We start from the raw sequence: 22,416 nt of genomic DNA on the forward strand, positions 1-22,416 counted from the left end.
AAACACATAGAAACACATGTGTAAGTTCACCCATATTACACACACAAACATAATATTTATAAAAAAAAATAAAAAAAACATAAAAACACATCATATGTTGTTCAGGCATCTAACTCGCTGATCCCCTGGAATGTGATGAAACCCTAGGAATCTAGGATGCTGCTGAAGCAGCTGAGACTCGCTGATATACATCTGATCTACATTATCATTTGATAAGATCTTTGAATAATATCCATTGAATACGCATGCTCAATTAGATGCCATCTCTCCTTGATTAGGTATGTCTTATACAATGAATAAAAAGTTGAATGTAATACTTTCAAATCCAGTAATCGTTTTGTTGAATCTAGTTTTTCTTCTGTTGCTTGCAAACGTCGATTTACAAAAGACATTTGACGACCATTCGGTGATAAAGAACGAGCTGACCTTTGACTCGGCAACTGTAAAAATTATAACAAATAACGAACAGCGAAAGGCTGATCATGGTAACTTATACCACAAGTTGTGTAATCAGTAACACCATGGCAACATAGTGACAGGCTATTATGTCAGTCTAAAGAAAAACTACTTATTCAAATTTTTTGCAAGCCTTGTACCTAAAATAAGCTAAATTAGACACAGTTATTAGGACAAAACTTAACATAATTTATATTTGAAAAATTTATTTATAGAATTCAAGAACTAAAATATCTGTTTTATAAATTCAACAACTACAAACTATTAATAAATAACCAAAAATATACAGAGGAGCCTCTTGAAAGTGTACTACATATTGAGTTACCACAAACAGAGAAGGTTATAAAAAAATCAAACAAACTTGCATCAGACATAAGTTTATCTAGCACTTTGAGTATAATATTTACTTAGAATAGTATACCGTACCTCCTTATCTCTTCCTCTTCTTTCAATGATTGGTGAGAATGTATGTTCTGACAAAAATTTTCCATTATCTCTCACAGGACTGCAAAATAATACAATTACATATTCATTTAAGTTTACTAATGGAAAGAATTGGCTAAGACAGTATACTGTCAACTGGGTCACATATTTGCATAGAGTGTAAGCAGGGGGGTCAAGGGTCGGAACCCCTCTCCCTTTAAAATACAAAAAAAAGCATTTTTCTGCATCACACATAGCATTTTTTCGAATCTCGAAACATCTTTTATGACCCCAAGACTCTCGAATACCCACAGACCTGCTGGCTGTTACGGTCTAACCTGGCTATTGAAAAAAAAATTAAGAATTCCTGAATACGCCCTTGACTGTAAGTTAGAAGCAAAAAAAATAATTTGAAATGAATTGGGGGCTCCCGAAGTATGCGAACCAAGATGGCGGACATCGGAATGTAATATGTGTACTAGGTTAGGGTTAGGCCATAATTTTAGGTATAAATACTACGGGAGGCTCTTGGCTAGTCTTCGAACTGATAATAGGACTAAAATAAGGAAAATTGGAAAAAAATTATCGCCTAACCCTAACCTGTTACCCATTCTACGTTCCGATGTCCGCCATCTTGGTTCGCATACTTCGGGAGCACCATGGATTGCCTACAACTCATCTTACTAGAATACTACAATCTGGAATATTGAATCAATTTAATGGAATAACAAATTTTTCTAACCCACAATTCTCATCATAAAACAGTGAAAGATCTCCTAATATTGCTCACAGTTCACACAATTAAGAAAGATACTATTTATTATGAGGTATATAAATTTTGATAAGCTTCTTACAAATAGTCTGAATTTTTCATTTCTGCTAATTGAACAGTTTTTTCTTTCAATCTTCTCCGTAATACATCGATCTCGTCTTGTTGTGAAGCAACATGAACTTCTAAATCATCGACCTCATCAACATTAGTCTAAACACAAATTCTTCATAGTACCAGTAATTTAACAGTAACAACAAAGGTTAGAAATACACAAGGATGCAGCTTGGTGTAAAAGTACAAGGATGATAATAAAACAGGGACTTGGGACATAAGAAGAATACTGGTTGATTGGAATTATAAATCTATGTTTAGAAGATTGGAGGCATCATGAGACAAGCCTTATGTCCAGCAGTGCGGCCCAGCTTAACAAAATCTTTTGGGAAATAAACAGTGAAATAGTTCCCCTCATTCTCCACAAAAAATGAAGCCACATCCACATACTTTGAGTGACCCTCAAACAATTTAGGCTGTATTAAACATTCTAGGGGGTAAACGATCCTCTGAAGTTGATGTGGGAAGTGAATTATCTAATGGGGTAGGGGGTGACCCTCACTCACATCATAGTGTACCATAACCCAGGTAGGTAAAAGACTGGTCTTTTTGCTGTTATTCGATATAACCACAACTAAGATAGAAATAATATCTCAATCGCGTAAGAAATAACATTGTTAACTATATTATATTACAATAAATAAAAATTGTATTCACAGTTCTTCTTCTTCTATGACCAGATGCCATTGCCAGTGCTCTTTTCCAGTTGTCTTTCCCTGTTTTACGCGATGTTATGCCTAGCGTTTCTGCGTTTTCTTTCAAATCTTCATGAACTCTTTCAAGATTATGGTATGATTTTTGCAGTGATTCGTATTTTCTTAAAATAAATTAGACAAAAAAAGGTATTTTATTTGTTATCAAATGTATTGTACAGAAATAAAAATTATTTTCTTACTTCTAAAAAGAAAAAAGTCACTCAGAAAGGGTTCTTATCACTATATATGGCATGTGATTGCCTAACCCAAGTTGTTGAAGTGTTGGACTTCACTTTGTTGACACCACCGGTACTTACAGTATACAGCAGCTCATACATATCAATGACTGCATGTACAGAGCGGAAGGCAGATAGAATTGTCATGTGAGAAAAATAATCCACATTGTTCATGGGTGGGCTGGGCATTTTAGAATAATTGGTGATTTCAGAATCAAATCGAATACTTTTTTCGTCAATCAAATCTCAAATACTTGGAAGATATATGTGATTGTATGTGATTTTTTTCTTCTACTGGGTCTCTTGTCACATAAATTACTAAAAACATAGAATATATCACTCATACAGTTCACTGAGTGTTCACACATGATAAGAAACATATTTCATCAAAAACCCACACAGAAAAAAATTGCATTGTAAAAATATGGCTTTACCAAAAAAAATTGAGGAATCACCTCGACCTTTAGCAGGCAAAAAAAGATGGCGAGAATCGAAATTTTTTTACCGATTCGAATAATTTACTATTCGATTTGGAATGCCAAGCCCTTATTCATGGGTAAAATTTGGTGATTTTTTGATGCGGAAGGGGAAAAGTACAAAATCGTATTATATAAGTGGAAGTATATATGTTGTAAAATATATACATCTATTACAAAAATTTATATTGCCGTTTTGAAAAAAAATAGAACTCTAGAGCCACAAACACCAGAGTAATTGAATAATATTTTAGAGTGCATTTGACAAACAAAATGCATGATTCATTACAGTCGTGTGAGAATTGAACCACAATGAAATTATTCTTTGTACAATGATTGAACCTACCTTGCTAGTTCTGAATAAATTTTATGACTTTTGCTTAATTCTTCTTTATATGCTTTCTCTTGATCTTTTAAAACACTTTGCGCGTCATTGTTGAGTGATTGGAGCTGAATTATGGAAATATATATCAAAAATAACAATTATAATTGATTAGAGTAGCATGTATCTAGCTAGCTATTGATGCCCTCTATATCTCTTTGTATTAGTGCAGGGGTTCCCTTTTTTCCCTTTATTGGCCGCGGGCCAAAATTAGAATCGAAAGGGTGTTCGTGGGCCGGAAGAGTGTAGTGCCCGAAAGTGTGCAACGGTTTAGCTGGGGTTCTGTGGATTCACATTTGACATTTTTTTAAACATGTTTGTTTGATTCATAATGGCGCTTTATGTCGTATTGTTTTATAACTTGAATAGTTCGTTGGCAAAGTGGACAAATCGCTGAAGTGTGATTCTTTTCAATACAGAAATACGAACGATGCCATTTATCGGAGTAACATCTGTTTTCAGAGTCTTGTATATTATTTGACATCTCTAACCTTTCTTATACGGCTGATAACTAAATTACTGCCCTATGTAATCCTAATACGGTACGTATAATTGAGATACCGATACCGGCATAATCGAATGGTTACCATGAACACCGAGCTTAAACTGTGATAATGACATAACAATAGGTGGTTTCTAGATTGTAAAAAGGTAGAAACAAAATCTATTTCATTGTTTCACTTAAGCTCGGCGGGCCATTTTATATCGTTACGCGGGCCGCGGTTTGGGAACCCCTGTATTAGTGGATCCGCTGTACCAACAACCAGGATACTGTAGCCAGAATCAAAGTGGCTACATTGAGTGGTCAGTCAAAATGTTACAGATTAAAAATAGTGGAAAAACGTGTCTCAAGAATCATGCAATGAATCACTTAAAAGCATAACTTACTGGAATTACAATGTAAAATATATGCATACATAAAATAATGGAACAGAGAATTCCATAAGATATTATTAATAGAACATAACTATATCCTTCATACAAACTTGAGATGAAAATATTTCAATTTACAAAAGTTTTAGATGGGAGTTGGAGAAAAACTATCAGTGTGGACCCCAGTTAGAGTGGGTGACAATATATAGCTGTCTGCTCTTTGAGTAGATTAGCTGGTGACGATATTTTTGCCTAAGATTAAAAAAAAATGGAAGAAAAATGACACAATCAAGACATAATCTCGAGGCATCTATTTGACTTTTGATAAAACATTATAGATAATTTACTGCACAGGTAGCCTATACATCCTTTTATCAATTTATATTTTTTTTACTGTAAAACAATTTAAATTAAAGACATATCTCACTTGTAAAATAATACTCTTTTGTTCTTCTGTGCGGCTTTTTAATTGTTCATAAGATTGTTTTATTTCAAAGTGACTTTGAGATTTAGAATCAAGTTCTCTTCTCGCTGAATCTTCACCGTCTCGATAATGTGATAAATCAGTCTTTAATTTCAATACTTCTTCAGATAATGATTCTCTCTAGATAAAAAAGACAGTAGGATTGTCATCTTTATTCCTTCTTTAATAAAATCAAATCAATTCAACGGTAATCCTGAAAGTGTTAAAATTTGAGGCTTATTTAGGTGGGCATCATACTAATGAGCAGCAAATCAGTGGTACACAAGAAATTTACAGAAGGAAGCTTTCAAATTTAATATGATACATTACACCTAATGATAGGACAACATTGTCTTACCAAAACCTGTTCAATAAAGCAATCGCATAATAAGATAAATGAATAATGAATCTGTTGAAGAAATTCTACAATTTCATATTTGCTGCACCAAGCAGCTACTGCTAGGAATATATAAAAAGTCTTAAAATTAATAAAATACACCCTGTTTATGAAGTCCTGTTATAATTTAAATTTGTTGCAAAGTCAGTTATCAATATATCTTAATTAACCAGGTTTGTTTTATTTATTCAGTGTTTATTCAAGTTTCTAATTAACTTCATACAACTGTAGGGGTCAACAAACTATATATTGTAATAATGAATTCCCTTTGCAATTTAAAAAATTTTAGACTCCATAAACAACCTGAATATAATAACTAATAATAATTTTGAATTTCTGAATTTAAATATCAGCATATAATGATTCATCAGTTCACAAAATGCTAATTATTTCTAATTTTTTTTTTAGTGACACGAGTTTGTTGAACTTTGAACTAGACTCGCTAAGGATACTGTTAAACATATCTTGAGAACACTTCTTAAATGTCAACAAGTACTAGACTAGAAAGTAGATGAACTTCGCTTCCTTTGAAAAAAAAAAGCAAAAGCTATAATTTCCATCTATTTTTTTCATGGCACAGATATTTCTTTCCTATATTTAACCTTCATTATTGCTTTGGAAGTTGCTGTTACAATAAAAAGTAAAAAGCTTTGCAGCGAAGATATCAAAAAAAAAAACTAGACTGGATCAAGAGTACGGTATGTTGCCACTGCCAGTTATCTATTTCATCTATACTATCTTGATCAACAATTAAGCTACAACTACCTGTAGCTAATATTTACTGAAATTGGATTCATTACAATTTAATCTATACCAGTATATGGCGTAGTATTATCTTTTACAACGCACAAAAATACCCTTTTCATATGATCTCATAAAACCATAACAATTAAAAAAAAACAGCTTCGAATACCACAGCACTAGACTAAATGGCACAGTAAATTAGTAAAACTTACTCAAACTGTAATGAAACCCTACAGCTTAGATTCTGACCATTGAGTTCATATTGTCCAGTACAATCTTCTATACAAACTACTTTGTACAAAATGTTGTTCTCCTTATGGAGCCATAAAATGCTATGCAGGATTAGTAGACAATGAAATATAATCCACCACAAAAAAACATTTTTTCATTGCGGATCATCGAAACAAACATCGTGGAATTTTGTTTCTAAGCAGTTTATAGGAGCTTTGTTAAATACAACCAAATTTACATTCAATATATCCATTTGAAAACTAACTGTAGCTTGCCCAAAATATTCAAAACAATGACTTCCCTTCTCTGTGAAGATTGAAATAGACAATAAATAAACCAAGTATGAAATGGAATTTTTTTGTATACTTTATAGCTAGATTTGTATAATTTTTCTATGGCCAATGCTTGAACAAGTATGTTTGAGGATTATGAAATTTTCTATTTGAATTGTCTTTTAACAAATGTTTTTGTGTTTTTGATGTAAGGATACCCTATGTTTACTATAAACATATACACATTGACATATGTAAAGCGTTGTTAACAACTAATGTTAACAGTCCTAGATACTAATCATTGTATTGCTTTGTATTGTAAATGCTTTGTGTGACTGTATGAACCAGGGTGCCTAAATTTTATATATTCAACTTAAACAACAATAAAACACACAAATTTAGCAGTACCAGGGGTGTGAAGACAAAGTCAGAAGTTTGGCATGTTTTTATTGGAGTCATATTTGCAAATTCACTGAGTCTGAATGCTGAGGTCTAAATTTCAAATACTCCAGACTTGGAATATCACAGTTTTAATAATGATAATGAAGACAAAATTTTCTACAAAAATTCAAAAACATCAAGATTTTTCAAGAGCTCCTAACATGCTAGTAAAGAAGGATTTCATATGCCAAGTTTTTATCAAAATTTGATTTTTCCAGAGTTCAGAGCTGGAGTCAAGAGTTAAAATTTTCTACAACCCGGAGCTAAGAGGCTGAGACAATTGTAAATTTTTCTAAACTTCACATCCCTGAATGAAAAGATCCTCTTTTATCCAAAAAGTCCCCTTTTACTTTTTGTAACATGGGAATGGGATGAAAATATATAAAAATATTAAACAAATTGATTTTCTGCGGAATTTGAATTGCCATTTGACTCCTGCCAGGCTGCCACCATTTGATTCCTGCTTCTGAGACACCAAAAAATTTTATACACAATTTGGCGCCACCAACTGGAAAACCCCATCAGAAATTACATAAATGACAACACCAGGTAAAAGTGCCCCCAGTTTTGTAGTGATCTACATTCACTGGTCAGTTAGGAGGGTAATACAAATATGAGTCAAATAGGTCAATAGGATAAACTGCCAGATGAGGAAAAAATGTACAATCAATATTTGTCTTGTAATACAAAGACCAAGATTGTTGTAATATGGTTTGAATGGGATTGAAACTGCAACTGTAAAAAAGATTTCAGTTCGAGATATGGTTTCTGCAACCTGAAATTATACAATTTGATTGGGCAGAGTTGTGAGCTTTCAACCCTTCAATGATAAACATCACAATCTACACTCTGCACCAAAATTATGCGATGGTGACATCTAGTGTATACCAGAATGAGGCAAAAGCCTTTTTTCTGTTAAATAAAATGACTTTTTTAAAGACTCCAATACTCGAACACTGACGACACAAACTGCCAGAGAGACTTGCAATGAGATTCAAAGACAATTTGAAATGGCAACAAATATAAATCAGAAACAACTTAGTTAGGTAACAAATCATGTTGTCCATCAATTCAAAAAGAGTTGGTGATGTTAAAGTAATCCTGGAATTCATCAATTAATAGCATTTAATAACATACCACTCAATATGGCATAATAAATTGGGTAGGTAATGCATAAGTGGAAAGGTTCTGTCTGATCCTTCCAAAAGTTGGTAATTTTTTTACCTAGCAGCAGCTGCTTGTACAGAGCCTTAGTCTAAGTGGATGGCATAAAACATCATTAAAAGATAGAAATAATGACAATTCGAACCTTACACCCACACTATAAAAGATAGGAAATTATTAGAAGACTAAAATCTCGGCATTCTTTTACTTCTTGATTTTGTCATAATCGCTCATTGTTTTTTGTCACCGAGTTCGTTTCGCGGTTGACATCCTAATGTTGGTAAGCTATAACATTTTTTCACAAACAATCAAGACTCAAGAAAAGAAGCCACGATCTATCCGTGTATGAAGATAATGAATTTAAAAAAAAAAAAATTTATTCTGGTACAGAATATAGCTGACCCATTTTTAACACTCTTGGTCACGCTCAGGGATGGCCAATTCGAATAAACTATTCGAATGTATTCGAATATCTCGTCATTCGAATATCGGAATTAGCGTTCATAAGAATATCGAATATATTTGTGTGACGTCACACATTTTCGACGCCGCTTCCAAGACGTTTCCGTTGGATGAAAACATTCTCGATAGAAACTTGCGCGTGATTGTTTTCATCACTTATCAGCATAACGTGTTATTTAGGCCGTAAACGCCTTTACGTTTGTGTTATTTTCTCTAAAACGAAAATTTTCCACAAATTTGTTCCACGATAACGATGACAATTATTTTATTTTTGTACGCGCACGGAATTGTGAATCTGGTAAATACGTTCAACGGCGGCGAGTTTCTAAAGACAACGCAACATTATGTTTGGTCGGGCGTTTAGAAACATATAGTCACGAATTGAGGGCGGGATTTGCCTGATTATCCATTACTTCAAATTGCCGTCGAATATTTTCGTGTTAACATTATACAAGGTTTGAAACGCGACTTTTTCCCGGTTTGTGAGAATGTATATAATATAATTAATCTAAAGTATATTCAATCAATTTTATTGTGATGAAATAAATTTTACTCTGAGTGAGATGTTACAGCAGATTTATGTATTTTTCGAACGGTTTTATCTAAAAATAATCAGAGTGGCAGCATTTCGATTGAGCGGAGTCACTGTTAACAAGTAGGCCTACATCTAAATATTTGCCGAATTCGCAAAATACGGATCTGAACATTATTTAATCGGGCAGTTTACCACATGTTTTATTCTTATGATCGCGGATTGCAATGGTATATAAGAGTGGTGAGGATTTTATTTTGTCGACGCAACCGCAGATTAAATTGAAGACAATTAAATTAATAAAGCGATACATTTTAAATATGCCCGTATCGGTCACGAATTCATCACTTTGCACAACAGCAAAATATATATTCGTTATTATATCAATTGTTGTAAAAGTCGACTCTTTTAACAGATGGCATAATCGCGGCGATATTATGTATTTTTAATTTACTGCTAAACTTCATATGTATATTCATTGTATGAAATGAATTATACACTACACTTAACAGGATTTTATATCATTATTTGAGATTTTTCTAACGGCGATACCGAGTTGGCAAGATTGCAAAAATACGTATTAAAATTAAATACATCAGGCGGTTTATATCGTACTTTTAGGTCACAGATTGCTGTGGACCGAATAATAATGGGTTTTTTTTGGCGTAAGAAGAAGCAAACGCGAGTTACGTTGGACACAATAAATTAATATATAAAGATATTTTAGAATCTCGTAGTTGTCATGGATTGAATATTTTATGTAACAGGATGATCATTATACGCTGAAAAGACGGCTCTTTTAATTAACGAGCGCGGTGGGCGTTACAGGCGGCAATGGGAATTCCCGATTTCGAAAATCCTGGCCTGGCTGGCAGTGGTGGTCATCTATTCTCTATTAATTTATTTCTAATTTCAAACACATCAATATGTTACACATATTAACAATATGGTTCACATAAATTAATATACAATTATACTGGTAGGTGGTAGAATACTCAAGCTTAAATATTAGAATTTTTAAAGGCATAATGGATTTTCGATTGTTGTCGCTTGTTTCAGTTGCCTGTATTGCCAATAAATTTGATTACTCACAGAAAATATACACAATTATCTGAATACAAGTAGTATTTTTGTCAATAGACTATTATCGTAATATCGTGATACCAATGATAGAAAGCGTCAGACAACCCCTTGGCTATCTTTTCATATGGTCATTTGTACAAAGTGAATAATTTTAATAAACTGACTGTGTCACAAGTTGCTATTATTTTTTATTGATAGCTATAAATTATCAATTACTTTGTGTACATATACTGTTGGTCTGTGGCTTTATTCTGATATTTCTATTGAAGCTTTTTTTTTTGATTTACTGGGTTTTAATAAACTAAAACAAAAATGAGTTATTTTTGATTTTAGAATGTATTCGGAATTCCAGATTCGAAAACATTATTTTAGAATGTATTCGGAATAGTTTAGTATTCGGAAATGGCCATCCCTGGTCACGCTGACTCGAAATCATAACATATAAAGCAAATGCAAAGTTTAAATTTGAACCAGATCTGCATACTACCTTATGCTACCATTACACATACCTCAGCTTGTAATTTTTGACATTTAGTCATACGTTCTCCATTATCTTCTTCTAAACTTTTGCATTTCCTTTTCAACTTCTCATTTTCAGCCTCATTTGTCTGCGACTCCATTCTAGCTGTTTGCAGATCAATCAAAAGTTTGGTCACCTGGGAATGACAAGAAAATTTGAATTATTCAAATGAGTCGACACAACAGTAGACAAAATTTTTACTGGATACAAAAAAATCACCAATAATTGAATTCCAAATATAAAATATTATTCAAAATGTAAACAGAAGATGCCCGGAGTTTCAACAATTCAGAACTGTAGGGTGAGCATGGAGAACTAAAACTTTCAACAAACAATGCCAACAAGATTGGGTCCAGCGTGTCACATGAAGCTATCCCACTTACAAAGTATTCCATGATATGACATTTCAAATTCACCAGGAACCATGGTTATGATAAAGATTATAAATCTGTAAATAGCTTACCGGTACATCAAAATTTGCAGATATTCTTACTGAGGACAATATTATTTTATCTTAGATTAGATTGGAATAGATTATTCACAACAATAGTTCAAACCTTATCATTCAAGGAATCTCTTTGTTCCTTCAAATCTTCAACAGATTTTTTTAACCTAAAAATAAATTTTCAAAATTAGATGTTTTTTTTTAAATAAAATACTACAAAGGCTACAAATTATTGGAATTATTTAAGTGAACAGAAGAATCAATCAACAATTTTGCAGAACCAATTGGGTTATCTTAGATATTTAATCGATTGAACATTCAATGAAAAATTGATAACTACGGATATGTATGATATGGGCTCAACAATATACAGGCTGTTTAACAAAGTTTAATATACATAATTTTTGAGAAAACACTTCACAAAGAGTTTATATAATTGAATATGGTTCCTTCGGGAATTATATTCTCATGCATTCTGAGGGTAATGCAAAACTGTTCAATACCATTGTAAGTGAAGATTTTAAATGAGGGAACTCTAAAAACGCTGAGCTGGGTATATGCAGGGATGGCCAAAACCGAATATTTTACTATTCCGAATACATTTAGAAAAAATATTTTTGAATATGCAATATTGAATACATTTTAAACTGAAGGCACGTTTATTTGGAAAATTACATCAATTACTATTTTCCTGTTGATCACATTTAAAGAGATACAACATAAAATGTCATTCATTTCTCTGAGTTGTTTTTTACCAGCAGATTTTGCATGATTTGATCTACTTGTCTGACATCTCAAAACCCTAATTTTTGAATAAAAATGTTCAAATTATTCCTAGATTTTAAAATTTACCATATCGAATATAATGAATTTCGAATGTATTCGAATATTTGATTCGTTTTGGACATCCCTGGTATACAGGCAATCTTAATCACAGCAATAAATAAAAAAAGAAAGTTGTTGATAAGGATAATTATACTTCCTTTTATTCGCTAGTGGAGTTTGTCTGTATAGGTATTTGAACTACACTGTTTGCTCATTAGCAGTTGTGCTTGTATTCTCATAAATAAACCAGTTAGCCGCCACTTGCTATTTTAAAGCTGAGCTGTGTTGCGTAGTTTCTGGCAACAAACCCCAATTCTCTGATCATTTAGATTCAAATTGATCTTTAAATTTTAGAGTTTTAACTAATTAACTAACTACTTAAAACAAAGTGAAACCAGCTTTTACTTTTTATTCTAAAGAAAAGTATAGCAATTACTTATACTTTGTAATATTCCCAAATCCCAGATATATAGTTATTCTCACCCAACAGAATGATCCTTTCCTACTGCCTCTATCCTTGCCATCCTTTCATTCAATACATCATTGTTTCGTTTCAGTTCTTCATTTTCTGTTGTTAATAATGATCTTGTCTCTTCTAAAGACGATTTCCTGTAAATTGACGCGAATTATGCTCAAATGCCCTTCTCGTTTTTAAATCGGAATTATATTTATTACTATTATTGAATAGCAGCTTTGATGGCTATAATTTTAATATTATGGTTTTGCAAGTTGCAAGGAAATTTTCTGTGATATGATAAAAACTTTTTTTGTTGTCAGTTTGACAATTCAAAAATTATGGGATCGGTTTTAGATTACTGAATACTTTGTTGAGGCTGTGTCTACACAATTGTGTTGATGAATTCAAGTTAAGAAAATACAAGAATGTAGTAGAAAAACTAAGGAGACATGTCACTCAGGTGATCATATTCCAAATATTCATATCATATTCCTTAAATTCATAATTATTAGAATTATTTTGGTTCAAAACACGAATGCACATCAAATTAAATTTAAAATGAAACTAATTTTATAACGTCCTCCTTTCCAGATTCTTTCGCAATCAATATTTTTTTTTTGAGTGAAGTTTGCCTTTCTCACAAATGGTACCATGATTCTAATATTTGAAAATTTAACGATTATAACAATTTTGTTAGGATTGTCGTTCAAACTAGAGTAAGGTTTTCCAAAGAGTAATAGTTCGTCAAGTGTTCAAACAATAGAACAAGTTAGAATAATTGCATTTCAGAATAATTGGAGACCAAAATATATAGCGAAAGGCCCACTCTCTGCTATGCCAGACACAAACACATATATAATAACCAAAATTCTGATTGTCATTCACTAGTCCTGAATACAATCATTCTTACATTTGAACTAATTTATCAACTTCTTTCTTCAAAGATGTCACAGTATCTTGTAAATTTTCGATCTGTTCGTCTTTCGACTGAAGGATTTCAAGAACTTTTCTGTCTTTCGTTTCACATTTCTCTTTTTCACGTTGCATAACCAAACTTATTGCCTGAAAAATGACAATTATATAAGATAAACAAAATTCCAACATCCAAATTAATTTCAGTTATTCAGTTATAGCAGAATTGATAAGCAGACTTCATGAGATTTGACAGAACTTCACGACAAGTTGACAGAATGACTCAGCCATGGGGATGTGGTTGAAAATTATGAGCTGAAAAGGATAGATTTCATTATTTATAATTGTGAAGAGAGCTGGAGCCACTAACGTTCCACACAGCTCTGGTGAAGGTGTTCATCTAATAGACATATTTTAATTTTGTACGCATCAAACAACAGAGAGAAATCTTACGCTTGAAGATGTCTGATGATAGAGGTTGATACAAATTAATGAATGAGATATGTATATAACATTATGATTGAATTTGTTCACAAAAAGTAGGTACCTATATAACTTTTAAACACAAGTAACTAATTTTTAACATAAGTCAACACAAAGAATTTAACCAAATCAATACAGAAAAAATTGAACAGTAGTCCACATACAACATGTCTGAACATGACTTATTGAAACTTTTAAACACTATTCATATGTATGTGGTTTGTTTGTTTACTTATATCCTATGATTTAATCCGAAATAAAAACATTCACCATACACCACTAACAGAAAAACATTAGATGAATCCAAATTACCTAACTTGCTATACTTAAAAAGATGCTTGCTAACAAAACATAGAATTAACGACATCAGTTCAGTGCTTTCATAAGGGATTACATGAAACTTGACTATAAAAACAAAGATTTAAAAAATAACGATTTAAAATAATTTATGCTGGTATTAGAATTAAAAAGCAATATGAAAATGCCTAACCACAAGAACAGCCACACAACTTTGACATGAAAAAAACCCCAAAATTTGAATAAGTTACAACACTTTATTAAACTATTTGTATGTAATCACTTCATTATAAAACTATGACATATAAAATGATGAAAAAATTGAAATACAGTAATAATTTTCACAGATATGCATTTTCAAATCCAAAAAAAACAAAAAAACATTCATCACATCCTAAAATACGTCAATCTAAGTTTTTTTAATTGATATGATCATCAGATTCAGAGTACAGAAATTTTCTAACAAAGGATCGAGCTAATAGAAGATTAAATAGACATTTTAATAGAAGATTAAAAAAATTGACATAGAAATGTACATAGTTCAAGCTAAAGCAGCCATTCATAATTACCGAAATTTTAAAATTCTTTGATCCATTTCTGGAAAGCACCCAAAACAAGAACAATTTTGCAAAACGATTCTCAGACCTTCTTTGTGTCCAATATCAATGATTAATAATATATGTTTTAATATGCCCATGCATTACCTGAGTCAAGTCCGGAGATGATACTTGCAGGCGTTTCCATAACGACCAAACAAATTCTTTATCAGCTTGACATTGGCGAAGTTCTTCTGATAATTCACGATTGTCAGCCAATAACTTGACAATTTCGTCATCTACAAAGAAATATCATATAGATAAAAAGTCAACAGTCAATGAGAGAATGTTTTTGAGCGAAGTGGTTAAAATATTAAATCCTTAAGCTGAATACCTTTAGCCTTGATGAAAGCATCCATCTTCACTTCAATCGGATCCAGGCAGCATTCAACAAGAATCTTTCCGAAAATTGCAATGCAAATTGTAAACAGTAAGAGTTTGATTTAGATAATATATCAATAATTAAAGCTTCATGGCGATGTTGAGACAACACAAACGAATGGTGCAAACTATATCAAAATTTCATAAAAATGCCCTATCACTGAAAATAGAAAATTTGAGAAAACTTCATTTTAATTTCACCCGATCGATGCCTTGAATGATAAACATTAATTCAAGTACAGTAGCTGCAGCTAAACAAATACTTCAAAACTTTGATTCTAGCAAAGCCCTGTAATCAAGCACGTAGTTTGCGATACTAGGTTTAGAACTGGACTTGTAGCTAAACATTGCAACAAAAACCCGATCTGATTTTTATTTTTGATGCATAATTCTTTCAAAAATAGAGATGATGATATTTATCATCATTCGTTCATTTATATGCCTTTTGCTTTGAACAAAACTATGCAAAAGCAGCAACTGGTAGGTAAGAAGATACTATAGTTTCGGAGGATCCATATCTTGGATTTATTTCTGTTTATCATTTTCATTCACCAATTATATTTGATCAAACAACAACAGCTTTTAGAAGAGTAACATTTCAGGTCATAAAACGAGACAAGACTTAAAGTATATTGAGATTAATCTGGACAATATCAATTATCAAGCTGATACTGTTTATTGTCAGAGTGGCTCTAAGTACTACAGTACTGGTTTGTTGCTGAGCATAGGTATTGTTCTTACAAGCCATTGAAATCCTCTCAAAAAATTTTTTAAATTGGAAAATCAACATGGAATTAGAGAGACAATTGAAAGAATAACTTATGGTACTGTAAACAATCGTGAAAAAAAATGTGTTAAAAATATTAGGTACTCCCGAAGTATGCGAACCAAGATGGCGGACATCGGAACGTATAGTATGGGTACCAGGTTAGGGCGAAATTTCAAGTACAAATATTATGGGAGTCACTAGTCCCTGAACCCCTAATAAAACTAAAATATGGAAAATTGGAAAGAAATTACGGCCTAACCCTAACCCCATACACATACTACGTTCCGGTGTCCGCCATCTTGGTTCACATACTTCGGGAGTACCAAATATTATTTATGAATTATCGTTAGTTGCAATTTAGAAATCATGTGTGATGTGTGTAACAATAAAATGCTTAAATGGACTATTATGATATTAAACCAAATAAAGAAAGACACTAATATACTATAATACTTTTGGTATTTACAATGTAAATATTTGAGATGTACTGATACTATTTTTCCAACGTTACTGATCCAATACCGGTGAAAATTCGCCGATATCAACATTTGATAAAATTGCCAATATCACAAATATTCCAATAACATTATGTGATTTTCATTGATATGCGTACAATGTTCTGAAGTAGACGGGATAAAATATTTGTCTTTGAAGAGTACTCACAATGGAAATTATTTCAACTAGAAGAAAAGATATCCCAAAGCATGTGAATTAAACAAGCTATCCCAAATGGCAATACCCTGTCCGAATACCATGGTAAGTACATGCCCTAGATCCCAGCGCTTTCTGGAAATGCAAGAGAGCAAAATCCATTTTGCACGCCAAATTTTTTTAGATTGCTTACAATCAAAGCTATCTGGCAATCTAAAGAGTGGTAAATTAAACAGTCCAACATTTGAAACTGACTGATTATAGAGAATTTCTCGTTTCGCGCAGGCATGCCAAAAAACAGTCAACAACCAACTCTTAAGTGTGTAGTTTTTGGTTCATTTAATTCGAATAGATCACCGTTAAGTCTGTTTTTGTGCGGTAGGCTATGGGTTGTTTTGCAGACGGGCTCCAGGGCTCAATCTCCGACATGTTGTGGTAATTGATTGTACTCAGGCATTTCGGATTTGCACTGCGACAACAAAATATGTGAAAGCATGCCCGATTTCTCATTAAAGAAAGCCATGAAATGCAGACTGGGCCAATACAAATACATCTCTAGTAACTACGGAAATAGTTACTAGGCTAGATTCAGAGATTGGTTGGGTCTTGTAAGTTTAGTACCACATGTCCTTCTAGCTGGCCCGGCTTAACAATTTTTGCATATGTCATTCCTAACCCTCACCTGACTACGACACCAAAAAAATTATGTCACTACAACATCACAGTGACATAATAAGGCCCTCACAAGGCCCCCCTAAAAAATCGAGCATGCTATTTCTCTCGTTTTTTTGTCGCAACAATCCCGGTATGAGAGATCGCTGACGTTAGTGAGTACGATATTGGCGGCGTAAGTGCTATTTCGGGCTATCGAAACTATACTTTGGCAAGCTTTATGACGTGATTGTGTCTCCATGGTGACCTAATTTTTTGATGGCATAGCCAGGTGATGGTAAGAATAACATGCAAAATTGATTATGCAACGCCCACTGGAGGTACTTGTGGTACCGTACTAAACTATACTAGGATTTACATATCTATACCAGGGGAGAGGAAAGCTGATACAATGACTTAATCATATGGTGAACCACGGCCTCTCGTCCGGTTACCAGTTCGGCGTACGGTATCATGTTCGAAGCGCTTAGCACAATGCGTCACACAACGAGGCCTGATTGGTTAACGCGATTATTTTTGTGTTCATTAACTTCAATAACTTGATTCTGTTGTAGGGAATATTTGTTACCTATTTGGACAACACTGTAATTGAAAATGAGTGTTTTCAATTTCACCAATCGATCAAACACTTGACACCTAGCCTACCGTGCCATAAAATCCGAGCCTACCTTGCACCGTACTCGACACAAGGTCAGAGTAATAGATATATCTTTGAACTATTTTCAAAAGGTTCCAGCAATTTTTTTTTGTGCTAAATAAATTACCTAAATTCCAAACAGAATTTTTGTTTTGGGGTTTTAGAATCGAATTATTATATTTTAAACACAAAATTTTTTTGTTTCCGTGTTTTTGTTTTTTATTCAATTGAAATCCCATTCCCTCCAATATATATGAATAATATAGTAGAAATCTAAACAAATACAAATTCATACCATCACCATGATGTCATTAATTTAATATATTCCAATATACAGATATAGGGTCTAGTATAGTTTAGTACCACAAGTACTTCCAGTGGGCGTAACATAACGATTTTTGTATATGTTATTCCTAACCCTCACCTGACTATGCCATCCAAAAATTACGTCACCATCACGTCATAGGGATTGCCAAAGTATAATTACGATCGCCCGAAATGGCATCTCTCTCCGATAGTGATCGTTGCGACGAGAAAACGAGAGAAATAGCTTGCTCGATTTCGGGTTATCGTCTGCGAGTTTTGGACGACCATTCGCATACTTCGGTGGGCCTTATTACGCCACTGTGACGTCGAAATGACGTAATTTTTCGGTGACGTAGTCAGGTGGGGGTTAGGATTGACATATGCAAAAATTGTTGAGCCAGGCCAACTAGAAGTGGATGTGGTACTATATAAGTATAAGTATAAGTTTATTTCGACTCCATAATCAGCAAAACAATAAAATGAATGCTAAAAATAAATAAATAAAAACTGATTATGAAATCAGGAGAGCGAACAAAACCTTAGATAAGGTTTAAAACGTACAGAATGTATATAAGATGGAAGGTTTTGCCAAGAAGATGTGGTACGTGTTCACTCACCTAAAATAATTGAAATATTTCACACACGCTCACACGCACCCACACACACAACCATATAGAAGTTATTAAGTAAAGGGAACATGAAAAATTACATACTGGTAGTTAATAAAAAATAAATAAATAAAAATTACTTGCCACACCATATTAATAAATTTATCATGATTGCCACTGCCAAATTGATCAATTTTATAAATGGGAGTGAACAGTAAAAATAAACTTTTTATAAAAAAATATATTGTCAAGCTGATTATAGATGGAGTCAAATGCCAAAATGCCCAACCAAAGTTGCCAGAATTGGGTGCATGAAGAGGTGGGCTAGACCACTTCATTGCCCAAACTAGAGCCTATTATTGCCAAATTGTAGTCCAGATTGCAATAAGTATTTAAATCTATCAGTAACTTTATAAGTATGAGTAATTATAATTAATTTGGGTAGAAAGACAGGGTATAGGAATATGTTGGTTGCTAAGGTTATAAGGTTTTTTTTTTTCATTCTTAGATATTGACTTCTGCAAGGATAAAGGAATTAGGAATAAAGGAATTAGTATTGTTATTTCACAGGATCATTTCTTCATTTAATTATTATGGCGTAATAGGTTCAAGTTTATCGTGGATGAGACATCAGCCTGCGAATTTTGTTGTTGTAGACACCATTTATATTCAATAAACTAGCCATTGTATTGATCATCACAGAACGACCTGAAAAACAGAAAACAAATCTGCGAGTAGGATATTCAAGGGTTACATATTTGGAAACAGCACTACCCTACACTTTTGTTTAGAATTAATTATTATTTCGAGTAGATATTGATTATTAGTTATCTATCTATAAAACGCTAGTTCAAAGACCAGAGTTGAAATATGGTTGGGACACAGGGTGAATTCCTCGCAAACCATGCAGAAACTCTCAAACCACACTGACCATTCGTATGTTGGCCTTCACATCAACTTCACAGCAGAACTTCAACCTAGGATAAAATTTTGTATACACACAAAACAAATCATAGAATACCACAACAAATTAAAATGAAGGGGAGAATCCAATATATCTCCACTGGTCGCCTAATTACAATAATAGGTACAGGAGCTAAACTATACGGTCTACAACCCTCATAAGGTATCACACCACCCATATAGAAACAAAGATCATGCATGTGTAATGTCAAAAATCCAACGTTGAGCAAAAAGGGAACATGCGCATGCAGATGTCAGAGTGTAAACAGCCATTTGAAAAATAAATAAATAAAATAATTTGCTGTGCATGCTACAGAACCCGACACACCAACAATAGATGTAGAACAGGTGGAGAGAGATTAACTGCCGGCTCAACAACAATCAGCAGCTGCAGGAGCAATAGCAATATTGTAGCTGTTTAATATTTTCATGAAAATAAGTATGTGCAAGTGAAGAGTGTCCCAACTTTCTATCATGGTCATTCATGAAGGTTCAATATTTTTTGTGTCCGAGCTATCAAAACGTTGTAGCTAATTTCATACGAAAGAGTATATATATCAGTGTGGTTATGGGAAAATAACTTTTAATATTTGGATACCAAGTACGACTTAACTTGTTTCTGAAATGATTTTTTGGATTTTAATGACTTCAAATTCAAGGGGAGAGAGTTCCATAGCTTAGGTCCATTATAGCATAGGGCATGCTGACTCACAGATTTACTCATAAACGGTATAAATAAATTGGAATTACTTCTTCGATTGGAGGTGGTTTTGGTTAGTATGTCGTCAAAGCAGTTTGACAATGAGTTGTCATGAAAATCATAAACTAATGATAATACTTCAAATTTCATTATGTCTTCAACCTTGAGTATATTTAGCGATTTATAGAAATGATTTACGCTTTCACGTTTACTTTTCCTAAAGACAATTCTTAAAAAATTATTACAAATGCTTTGCAATTTCGAGACAAGTGTTTTATTACCATGGAGCCAGACTGAGCTACAATATCGGATATGACTTAGTAGTAGAGATTGAAACATTGCTAGTAAAGCTGATTGATCAACGCACTGGGATACTTTAGCAGCAACTGCCAAGTTCCTTTTTGTTTTACCAATAACATGCAACATTTGTGATTTCCATGATAGATTTTCATCAAAGATAACTCCTAGAAATTTTATTTCTTTCACTCTTTCAATTTCATTGTCATTGAGCAGTAGTGGTTTTGAACAACTCACACTTTTATGCTTGCTTGGGTGGAATAATACAAATTTAGTTTTGTTAGCATTAAGAGATAATTTGTTAACCAACATCCAGCTATGAATGTTGGTTAGTTCTTGGTTCGCAACTGTGAGTAGATCTTCAAGGTTTTTCCCATGAAGAATCAAGTCAGTGTCATCAGCAAACATGATCGACTCAGAGGATTTCAGACACCTGGACATGTCATTAATGTAAGCTAGAAAAAATAATGGGCCAAGTAAAGATCCTTGTGGAACTCCGTGCTTCATGACACAAATATTTGTAGAGAATGAGTTGTCATATTGCACAATTTGTTTCCTGTCTTGCAGGTAGCTCCTGATCCAATTGAATGGGACGCCTCTAATTCCATAGTGATAGAGCTTACTTAAAAGGATGGAATGGTCAATGGTGTCGAAAGCTTTTGAAATATCAAGAAATATTCCAATTGCATGTTGTTTGCTTTCAAAGGCCTTGGTCAGTTTGTGTACCAAAACATTAGCAGCCATAGCAGTGGAGTGATGCTTGCGGAAACCAAATTGATGAGAGTGGAAAACATTGTTAGTTTCAAAGAAGTTTGACATTCTACTATACATTATTTTCTCAAGAATCTTAGAAAATGATGGTAAAAGACTAATAGGTCTATAATTTCCAAGATCTGAAACACTACCCTTTTTAAATAGAGGAAGAACTTTAGATGTCTTGAAGCTTTCAATGAATAACCCACTAGATAGTGAAAGATTAAATATATATGTCAGGATGTCAATGATATGTTCTGGAACGTGTTTCAATACTTTGAATGGAATACCATCAATTCCAAAACTTGACTTGGGCTTCATTTCGCGTATAATATTTTTTATTTCTAATGATGTAGTTGGCCTTAAAAACATGGATGAGGATTCTTGCTTTCCAAGATATGAAATGTAATTTTTGTCACAGCCAGCTGGTTGTGGCATACAGTCGAGCAGGGTTTGTGCCACTTGGGAAAAGTGTTCATTAAATTTATTTGCAATTTGTGTATTACTGCAATCGAGTCCAATCAAAGGACAAGAACCTGTTTTATTTTTACCAATAAGTTCATTAATTGTTTTCCATACTGCCTTGATGTTACCTTTGTGAGAGGCAAATTTAGATTTGTAATAATTTGATTTCTTTTTGTAGAGCAATCGAGTATAAAGGTTCCTGCATTCATTGAACTGTAATTTGTGCTTGTCATTTATGTTTTTATTGTTTATTAATTTCTTATAAAGTTTTTGTTTGACTTTGTTTAGTTTACGTAACTCAGTATCATACCAAGGTTTGTTTGATCTGTTTGTTTGTTTTTTGTAAGGAAAAGATTGAGAGTAAGCAGTAGAGAATTTTTCAAAAAATTTTTCAAAGCAAGTGTTGGGATCCTGGATGCTGCTGAAGTCATCAATATCAATAGAATTCAGTTCGTTCATAAAAGTA

The 22,416-nt window shown here is 33.0% G+C and overlaps 1 protein-coding gene across 1 annotated transcript in view; it reads right to left on the reverse strand.

The window, feature by feature from the left end:
* LOC120346427 (centlein-like) overlaps positions 1 to 15,288 on the reverse strand; it is a 29,711-nt gene extending 14,423 nt beyond the window's left edge. The window contains exons 1-12 of the mRNA XM_039416161.2: positions 15,083 to 15,288; positions 14,857 to 14,987; positions 13,371 to 13,522; positions 12,487 to 12,612; positions 11,291 to 11,345; positions 10,723 to 10,869; positions 4,852 to 5,028; positions 3,516 to 3,619; positions 2,420 to 2,579; positions 1,734 to 1,861; positions 883 to 961; positions 318 to 440 (exon numbers count right to left, since the gene is read on the reverse strand). Of these exons, the coding sequence (XP_039272095.2) occupies positions 318 to 440; positions 883 to 961; positions 1,734 to 1,861; positions 2,420 to 2,579; positions 3,516 to 3,619; positions 4,852 to 5,028; positions 10,723 to 10,869; positions 11,291 to 11,345; positions 12,487 to 12,612; positions 13,371 to 13,522; positions 14,857 to 14,987; positions 15,083 to 15,107 (1,407 nt within the window). The 5' untranslated portion in view covers positions 15,108 to 15,288. The remainder of the gene's footprint in view (positions 1 to 317; positions 441 to 882; positions 962 to 1,733; positions 1,862 to 2,419; positions 2,580 to 3,515; positions 3,620 to 4,851; positions 5,029 to 10,722; positions 10,870 to 11,290; positions 11,346 to 12,486; positions 12,613 to 13,370; positions 13,523 to 14,856; positions 14,988 to 15,082) is intronic.
* Positions 15,289 to 22,416: the final 7,128 nt, after the last annotated feature.

Source organism: Styela clava, chromosome 8, assembly GCF_964204865.1.
Source record: "Styela clava chromosome 8, kaStyClav1.hap1.2, whole genome shotgun sequence".
NCBI classification, from domain to species: Eukaryota; Metazoa; Chordata; class Ascidiacea; order Stolidobranchia; family Styelidae; genus Styela; species Styela clava.